The sequence below is a fragment of the Passer montanus genome, unplaced genomic scaffold, assembly GCF_014805655.1.
Source record: "Passer montanus isolate IOZ18808 unplaced genomic scaffold, ASM1480565v1 scaffold4, whole genome shotgun sequence".
Lineage (NCBI taxonomy): Eukaryota > Metazoa > Chordata > Aves > Passeriformes > Passeridae > Passer > Passer montanus.
Window position 1 is genome coordinate 11,572,497 of NW_024368818.1, and position 10,077 is coordinate 11,582,573.

General features: G+C 42.5%; 1 protein-coding gene across 2 annotated transcripts in view; it reads left to right on the forward strand.

Moving 5' to 3' along the window:
* SESN3 (sestrin 3) overlaps nt 1-9,413 on the forward strand; it is a 46,069-nt gene extending 36,656 nt beyond the window's left edge. Inside the window, exons 10-11 of one of the 2 annotated variants that reach the window (XM_039718318.1) lie at nt 841-964; nt 1,292-9,413. In XM_039718318.1, coding sequence (XP_039574252.1) covers nt 841-927 — 87 coding nt within the window. In that variant the 3' untranslated portion in view covers nt 928-964; nt 1,292-9,413. Of the gene's footprint in view, nt 1-840 lie in introns of both variants that reach the window. The other variant, XM_039718316.1, reaches the window with a different exon arrangement.
* The last annotated feature ends 664 nt before the right edge of the window (nt 9,414-10,077 follow it).

Genomic DNA, 10,077 nt, shown 5'->3' on the forward strand with positions numbered 1-10,077 from the left:
GTACGTGCTCCAAAGCCAAAGTGGCTTCACAGAAACCCCTGTGCTGCTTGAAAATTGAAATGTGGGGACACCTAAAATGGCAGCATCTGTCACATGAACCATTTTAAATCAGAGGAAAACAAATGTGAATAATTCCTTGAGTGTTAGATACCAATTTGACAAAAATGCTTCTTAGTGAGCTGGAAATAATTTTTATTATTATTATTTTGAGTCACTTCTCCATAAAAGTGAATGGACATCTGTAAAAGAAGAGTAAAGATATTTAACTTTTAAAAAGTTTTAAAGATAAACTTGAGAGTGCAGATTATGCCAATACTTGGGATTTAGAGATTTGGAGATCAAGAAATACCTAAACTCATACATATATATATACTTTATGGTGGTTTTCAGCAATAAAAATGTCAACATGCCTTCAGATATCACATTAAATGCTTCCTGAGAAGGGTTCAGTGCATGAGTTCCTGCTAGCCTATCTGGCATGGAAGCTGTTCCTTATTCTCTTCTCCTGTATAATGGTCACAGGTAGTAGTAAAGATAACCAAATGTAATTTATAAAGAACTAATGCCATTAGGATACAAAAAAAGGTTTAAGGGTGGCTTCTCAGATGGAAGATTGCTTGAAGCAGTTGAGGCTAGTTCCTTGTCAGTCCTGGGATGTGTCCATATTGGCATCACTACACAGCTTTTTCTAGAAGAACTGTAGTCCTGCAGGAGGGTACAGGGAGAAATGACAAAGTTTTCTTGCAGCAATACTTTACTAAAGGTTAGAATTTTCAGCCTGAATGGATAAACCGTGTTGCATTCAGAGGTGAGCTAAATGGCTGATGTAATTTTTTACAGGTTCATGTCAATCTACTTCTGATGGAAGCTCGGATGCAAGCCGAACTTCTGTACGCCCTTCGTGCCATAACTCGCCACTTAACCTGAAGCACTCGCTGGCCAGGAGTACAGGGGCTTTTACTGAGTATGTAAAGACCTTTCGAAATAGATACACACCAGAAGCTGTTTGTGATGTAGCATCAGGTTATTCAATTCTCTAGTGTCAAAGTTTAGCCGTGCTTCTTGGCGGCTGTAATGTGCAATGACGTGTTTTATTTTCTTGATGCTTAACATTACTAATGATAACAAAAGTAACACTGAGGAGCGCTACTCTGCATTGTTTCCGGCTGGATTTCTGCACAGTGGTCTGGATCCTGAAACTGGTTTTATTGTATCCAATCCTAGCGCTTTGTTCTTTAAGCACTGCAGTGGAGTGCTTAGAGACTTCTTTTTCCAAGCAATCATTTTTCAGATGAGTGGAGTCCAGCAGAAGATCAGTTCTGCCTGTCCTGAGAACGTCCCACCACGTCGTGACTCGCGACAGAGACGCGCGGGCTGTGCTGCATCGAATTGCCCACTGGATTCTCCTGTGTCTCCTGGAGACTGCTGCCAGTCACTGTCTTACTACAGCAATTCGAGGTGATGCAAGATGTGGATGCAAACATCGAGCACACTTTAATGTGAAATTAATCTTGGTAAATCCTACAGCATGCTACTGAAGTGCAAAATTCATTCACGCTTTGTCGTGCCCCTTCACAAGGAGAAGAGGCCTCACGATTTGCCATTTCAGCCACACTTACTGTGTTTCAATCATGCATAGTCTTGTTTTACTGACAGTCACCCTCAGTTGTCCTGACAATATCCATGCTCATCACGTGTTGCAATTTGTTTAGTTGGCACCTATAAAACTAATACACAGGCTGACCAAAAATAGGGTTGTGGGGTTTTTTGCACTCTCTTCTTTATCAATGTTTTAACTAAGGAAAGTAAAGGAAGGCTAGTATATCTATTCGTTCATATTGGATGTAGAGAAATTATTTCCCATAACTTTTTCATAGCATGAAATTGTAATATTCAAAGTTTTAAAAGTTTCTATGCATTAGTGTGAGTGAACAAAAGAAAAGTGCAATATTTAAAAAGAAAGCAAGCTTTTTTCCCTGACATGCCACTGCTAAAGTGTCCTTCTTATATAGCCATAAAGAAATATTAAAACCAAATTTCTTTATTGTCTATGGCCTAGCAGTTTTGTTTTAGCTTTTACGGCTTAAGACAACCTGATACTGAGATGCCAAAGCATCCCCAAAACAAAGCATTCTTGGACAACCAGTAATATTGGGGAAGGGAAGAAATAAGCTGCCAAAAATGTCACACTTTTGTGCTGTTTTCTGTTGCTTTTGACTAATTTTTGAGAGCACAAAATGTTGATATTTATAGCTTTATTTTGTATTGCATTTAATGAACCAGTGAAGTGCCTAAAGAGATGCTTAAACTTACCCAGTAGAATACAAGTTAACTGCTTCAACCTTTGTCTGTTGGTTTGGACTTTTCATATTTCTTTTGAGGAGGGTGACCTTCATTTCTGTGGTATACATTCGAAACTAACTGGACAGGTTTATTTTTAATGTTCTGTTGGATTGTAAAAGTTAATGCAGGACTTTTTTTTCATTGGTGATTGCAGAATAGTTAGAAAAAAAAAATACTACCAGTCATATTTTGACACTTTTCATTTACAAAACCATGGACCAGTACTCTACTAAAGTTAGTTTTCTCTTTTTTTCCTGATCCTTGCTTTGACTTTGCATGTTGTTTTTTCTCCTTTATCTGTCCGTTCCAGATTGGAAAGCCCAATGATTGTACACTTTTCTGCACTTTCAGACTGCAGACTCTGCATGTGAAAACCTTTTGAGGAAAAAATCAGTAATTTTTTTTAAGTGTCATGTTGGCTATTTAGAAAGCTACCCAACAGACAGCAGTGGTCTGTCTGCTAGAGAGCATTGGGTAGAACATCAGATTTATTTATCTTGTATAGCTAACTGCAAAGATTTCTCAGAAATGCTGAGATGCTCATATATGTGAACTTAGATTTGCTTTCTAAATTGTTATGATCCTTTTCCCCCCCTCTTGTGATTGTAGTGGCCATACCTAATGGCTTCTGCTGAGAGAAGTTTTCATGCAATACTTTTGGGTTTTTTTCAAGTGATGGGAACTGTTCAGTACTACTTTAAATTTCTTTGCATTGAAAAGTCAAGTAGTCCTCAAGAAGCACAGTTGAGCTCCGGAAAGGAGGTGAAACTACATTTGGGTAACTAATATGATGGCTTCGTTTCCCCTCAGAAATGCAAAGACTTCTGGAGTAGGTTGAGTTTTACATTTGGAAATATGAGTGCCTTTACTTCTTTCCTTATGAAATATACTTGCCAGCTCAAATGCCTTCATGAGCAAAGTGCATGAGCAGATTTGAAATACAGAAACCATAAATGGATTGCTTTATAAAACTTGTAGTAAACCAGTGTTTTGTTTTGGTTTTTTTAAGTGCCATATCAAGTCCCATATGGCCTGCAAGACATTCCATCACAGGAAATGTCATTGTACAACTAGTTTGCTATTTCTCTCTTTTTTTTTCTTTAATATTACATGCAAACTTGAAACATCTGGAAATGTTTTCCACGTGGCATATTTTTTTTCAAAGTATCGCATTTACAGTGCAACAATTTATAGCCTAGTTTTTATACACAAATTTGGGATTTTTAATAGATGTTTGCTCAGATAGGTGTTTAAAGTCAGACAATGCTACCATATACTTTATGCGTGCTTTAGGTTCACACTGTGCCAGCTTTTAATGTGCAAGTGTTCTTGGAAATTTTTTTTTGCATTTTTAAAGCACGCATGAATGTGAATCTTCACACTTTGTTCATTAATATTTTTCTTAAGGGTACCATAATGATTGGAAGTGTAGATCCTCTCCCTCTGTGTTCCTTCACTGGAATTGGTAATTACCAGCATTCATGTTAGTCCACTAAATCCCAGCCGTGACCAACATAAAAACAAAGTGTACAGTCTCCTGTCTGCTGAAGAGAAAGCTTGATAGGTACAAATTAACCAGCTAGCACAGGGAACACTTTGAGTAGGGAACAGAGCTTTTGAGCATGAACAGCTTCTTATCATTGCAGAGTCACTTGAAATGTTGTAGAGTATGTCCTTGCTGAGATTGCTCTATTTTTTTGGTAATGAAGAGAAGTGAAAAAGGTGCCAACTGGAGAAAGCATTTGCATTTCCCAGAACACTCTACCCACAGCTGAATTTCATGAGAGTATCATCATACAAGAACAGAAATAATTGTTAAAACAGAAATAATAATTTTAAATTTGGGTGCAGTTTGTGCAGATAGCTACTACAGCTGGTGTTGTGGTGTCCTATGAGAATTTTGGTGAGCTGTAGATGGATTTATTTTCATCAGGGCTGAATTGAAACATATATCCTTTGTCCTAAAGCCTTCATTAAAATGAAAATCACAGAATCATAAAATCTGCTGAGTTGGAAGAGGCCCACAAGAGGCCCAGCTCCTGACCCTGCACAGGACAGGCCCAAGAGTCACAGCATGTGCTTGAGAGCATTGTCCAAACACTTCTTGAACTCTGTCAGGCTTCCCTGGGGAGCCTGTTCCAGTGCCCAGCCACCCTCTGGGGGAAGAAACTTTTTCTGATATCCAACCTGAACTTCCCCTGACACAAGTTCAGGCCATTCTCTCCAGTCCTGTCACTGGGCACCAGAGGGATCAGTGCCTGCCCCTCCTCTTCCCCTCACAAGGAAGCTGCAGACTGCAATGAGGTCTCCCCTCAGTCTCCTCCAGGCTGAACAGACCAAGTGCCCTCAGCCACTCCTCATGTGGCTTCCCCTCAAGGCCCCTCACCATCCTCATTGCCCTCCTTTGGATGCTCCCTAATAGTTTCATATCTTTGATACTGTGGCACCCAAAGCAGCACAAAGCACTCGAGGTGTGGCTGCCCCAGTGCAGGGCAGAGCAGGACAATCCCCTCCCTTGCCTGACACCTTGATCCTTGAAAAGGATTTATTTCAGCTGTAAGAGTTAAAGAATTGCCACTATCAGCTCTCCTATGTATTTAAAAAAAAAAAAAAAAAGCTTTAAGGACAGGTAAAACAGTGCTTGTAAACAATTACAAATGTTAAGTATAAATTTAGAACAGATCAGAAGAGAACAAAAAGGAAAACATTTTGTTGCTCTATTACTTGAGTGCAGAAAGTCAAAGCACCAGATTCTTCAAGTGTACTTTTGTTTGGAGTGTGCTGATATTTTCATGGGATTTGAAAAAAGCAGCTAGCTGCCTAAATTTCAATGGGGATTTAAGCACCCAGCCACTCAGCAAAATCCTAGAAGATGCCCACTTGAATGTTTGAGTCAGATTTTTAAAGAAACCAAGTCACCTAAATAAAATAGAATAAAATTAATTTCCATAGAGACTAAAGGAATAATATGTACCAGATCCATGTGATTCACAGTGATTGTTAATGAAAAGAGTTGTTTTGGGGACTTAATGTAGACTCAGAGAAGTCTCTCCTAAAGCAGTTAAACTGTAAGCCATTGCTCTTGCAGAACAGGTTCTCAATGTTTCTCATGCATGTGTGTTTTCCATGAACATAGGCATACATTTCAGGCTCATGATCCAGAATTTGGACTCCCTTTCAGAAGAGCTGGGTTGTTTAAGCTCTACTTGCAGAAAACATTCATTGGTGGTAGTAAGTGGATAGCATGTGCCTGAACTAAAAGTTTTTGGATCAAAAGAAATACCCCAAATCTTCTTGATCTCAAGTGATGTTCTTTCAGTTACTTTCTGTGGATGTTTGGATCCTTCTCCTATAAATAAGGGGTGATGTTGCACAAAACAAAGGAAGAGGGAGTGGATTTGTTGTAAATGAACTTTGCCAGAGCAGATCTGACTATAAAGCTGTAAGAATTAGTTGCTGTTAGCAGTCATTCCAAGAGCTGGACAAAAGGAAAAAATGTCAGTTTTCATTACTTCAGGTTTACTGTTCCTCATGTCTCCCAGCACTATGTTTGTCTGAAAAGATGCATCCACCAGCTTTCCTTTATTTGGGAATTGTAAGTGAAACATTTTATCTCCAAATGAAAAGTAATACAATATTTCATACCTACTGCATAGATTACAGGTGTGAGAGATGGAGAGAGAGCACAGTAGTGTGAGGAAACTTCAGGAGCATCTTGATCAGTGTTAATTTATTCCTTAGAGCACATTTCCTGGCAGGTGGTCATGCTGCTGCTCCCCCATTCTGCATTGGGTCTCTCTTGCAGATATTTAATCATTTGCTGCTCATCAGGGGAAAAACTGTCATTTTCCAACCTGCCACCACCCCTATCCTGCATCAAGTGCTTCCTGTCTTCCCAGTTCCCAACCCCATGCAGCCTCCCAGCTGCAAGGACAACCTCCCAGCCTTAACCTTGAAAACAAGGTTCCTCTGTCACTGCCTGTTGGTAAGGGCAGAGGTTCTTTCTCACATTTAGAACTTAATTGCCGTAGTAGATTATTTCTGGACAGAAAAATGCTAAATGTGGTTCAAAAGGATGAAACTCAGTATTTGCTTCGTAGTCTGTCAATGCCTATCTCTAAAGTTACAGTAAAAATGCAGTGGATCCACTAAGGAAATGCTTTCTTTGGTGAAACGCCCCATGCTTGAGCTATTCAGCTGTGCAGGATTCTCAGAGGGAATCTAACTGGGAATTTGTGGTCCCCTTCTGCCAGGCAGGCTTACAGGGCCATCTGCCTGGCAGTCCCTTGGGTGCCTTGCAGCCAGGCAGACTGCATCCAGCCTCTGGAACAGGTGGATTTGGGTTTTTCATTTATCTATGGAGAAAAAATCCAATTGCATGTTGTGGAGAATCTGCTGGAGGCAGAGTTGGGTGTTCCTAGGGTACTGAGTATCATCAGGGCTTGTGGAAAATAGAAGCCTTGTTCCTGGCAGTACTTAGAGGTACTGGAGATGCCAATCGTTGCAGTAACTGTGGGGAGCAAGCCAGTCTGTCAGCATTGGTGGGGGCACAGACCACAGGCACTCCCAAGGGGACACAGTGCAGGAGGAGTTGAGATATTGGCCAGCTGAAGAAACTTCACTGATGTGTCTGAGAGGTTCTTTTATGTGCCTGTGCATAGGGGAGGTGGTGGAGGATGCTTCCTTCCATGGTGTCCAGAAGGCTTCTTTGGGAACAGAGCTGGGACCCTTTCCTTACTCCAGAGATGGAGTAGGGGAAGGGAACCATTCTGCCCAAGAAAAACTTGCTGCTGTTGAATTGCATTTTTTCATCCCCATCTTCCCTTTGAAGGGAGTTTTGAGGCAAAATGGGTCAATCACTAAGCATTGTGTCTCCAGCTGAGGGGTCTGGGGAGGCAGCAACAGCAGCAGCTCCAAACACCAACAGTCCAAAACTGTGTCTCATTCCTCACTTCATGCTCATGTCCTGCCACCAGACCCAAACCTCTTCCCTCCAGCCCAGCTGCCACACGCCCAGGTGGCTGCAGGAGCAGCCTGCTCATGGTGGTGGGTGATGTGGCCACTTTTAGGGGGAAAATAATAATATATAGGCTACAACCCTTGGACTCTGCTAGGCAGTGCAGTCAGAGGTCTTTTCACGACTGTGACCAGAACTGGATATGAACTGTAGCTTAAAAAAACAGGAATTTTGCAAACTTGAAATTTCTTGATTTTACCCTTTTCTCCTTTTGCTGGAAAGCCACACGATGAATGTATATGCTTTATCTTTCTATCCACATAACTGAAAATCAGACTGCCAACTCCTTGTTTTGTATTAGCCTTTTTTTTTTAAAAAAAAAAAAAGGAAAGTTTGTGAGCAATATATGTAGCATGCTGTGAACGTCTGTTTGGATCTTTATAGTTACTCTTTAATCCATCAGTATTAACACCAGTTCTTTTTTGTGTTCCCCTTGGTACTTTGTATGCAGTGTAAGCAGAAGCTGTGATCGGCTTTGCAGTCCTGTGCCATGTTACTGTAACTCCTTGACTTTTTAGGAAGCACCTGACTGTGGGCCACCCTGGGGCAGGTAGCGTGCCCGTACACGACTGCCACTTTTCGGTCTCTTGTACTATGTATAGTTCTAAGTAGAATAAGCTTTTTAACAGAATATTGATGCGGTTATTGATGAGTCACGCAGGCTGCAAGTGTCTGGTGTGTGAGAGTCTTTGTATTTATAGTTGTTGGGGTTTGGTTTTTTGTTTTGTTGTTTTGTTTTTTTTAATTCATAAAGTAGCAAACTTGATAAACATAGCCACTTTAAACTGCTCTTGCTAAACAGACCCTGCTGTAGATAAAATACCACTGTAGATACAGGGAGAAGCACCAGCCGACCTCTCTCGCCTGTGGGAGCCGAGCCCCTCTCTGCACAAAGCACGGTCCGAGCCACACGGCCACCCTGCCCGTGGCCACACATAGACCCAAAGGCAGCCAGGGCTGGGGCCTGGCAGCTCCTTCAGCCCCCTGTGCCCCTAAGCCTGCTGCAGGCTGCCCCCCACACTCTGCTCACCAATGCACGGGGCAGGCACGAGCTCGCTGGCATGAGAGGGATGGGCAGGCCAGCTGCTGGACCACCAACATGGTCACGGCACTTCTGCAGCCAAAAAGCTTCCAAGCCTCTCTCGAGTGTAAGAATTGGCCCCTGATTTGCTGACTGCAGAGCCTGGCACATCGGGGTAAGAAGCAGCACTGGCTCCCTGTTGGCAGCCGTGGGTCTGAGCCCCCTTGGCTGGGGCAGCAGGCAGGGCAGCTCCGTGCCCAGAGAGGGGTGTTTCATTGCATCTCCCACCTCTGACCCTCTGGACAGGGGGAGGATTGTACCCAGCCCAGCAGCTGTCAGCCTCTTGCCTCCCTGTGCCACAGCCACGCGGGCGTTTTGGGTCGGAGGGTTAAGGACAAAGCTCTGATACTGTAGCTCCCTCCCACCGCCAGGAAGTGAGGAAGTATGGTGGCTCTGTGGGTCCCACAGTCCCTACAGCATCCCGGGGGCAGGTGGCACATCTCCTGTCCTGCCTCCCAGGTCACCACCTGTCCTGAGCCCCAGGGATAGGCCACAGGCTCCATGCTTTCAGGGGAGGTTTGCCTGCAAGGTGAGGCAGCTGCTAGGAGCTCACTGTGGGTTCCCACAGCAGCTTTTATCATTTCTTTCCTGTTGTTGCTGGTTGGGTTTGTTGGTTTTTTTTCTTTTTTTTTTTTTTTGAAAGGACAGACTGACCTAGTGGGATGGAATTTTTTGTGTGTGACTTTTGTTAGTTTTTAAGTTACCCGACTTGAATTTATCTGAACAGATGCAGAAGGAACTTTCTTTTTTGTGAGTTAAGAGACAAAAACGCATTTTTAAACAAAGGAATCATGTATTAACATTTTAACAGCAATTCATAAATCTGCACTTTTTATGAGGTTTTGAAAAATCTATTTATAGGTACGGAACAATGGGGTTTGTTTAAAACTGTATCGCATTTATACTTGCTGAAATTACTTTCATTGTTATCAGTAGGAATTTCATTGGTTAAATAAAATGGATAAAACCTGACTCCTGTTTGAGCCATCATTTGCCACATGCTGGGGAACACATCTCTAGAGCAGAACATCCTGTGTTTTGGGACAAATCCAGTTCTCAAAGTTCCTTCCTCTCCATGCCTTTGTAGTGGATTTTAATTTATGTATCATTCGAAACAGAGATTATTTAATCCCTCTTCCAGGGAGACCTGGGCAAACCCCAGAGCAGAAGTGGGTGAGAGCCATAAAAACAGGAAGGGCACATGAAGGTGAGAGGAAATGTGCACTGAGGGTGCTGGCTCAGGGCAGTGCCAAGCTTACCTGCAGTGAAATTGCCCCCAAGTCCCCAAAGCCTGCCCTCTGCCCCATGCATCACCAGAGAAGGATGACTTAGTGCTGAGGAATCACCAGGGAAGTTTGTCCTGGGGCAGATGATAATTTCCCCTCAGAAAGACTAAACTAGTTAACACAAGCTGCAGACCAGGGATATTTTGGGTGTAACTTTACCTCCAGCTGCAGGATGCACAGATCACAATAAAATTAATACATGTATGTACATAAATATCTGCATGTATATAAACTGCTTATTTATTTGCTTTCAGTGGGAGTTCCAAAACTCTGAATATCTGTTGTCTTAGGTCCAGGTCCCTTGGTACAGGTGCTGTGGCTGTCACCTCCGGTTGCCAGAGCAGCTCAGG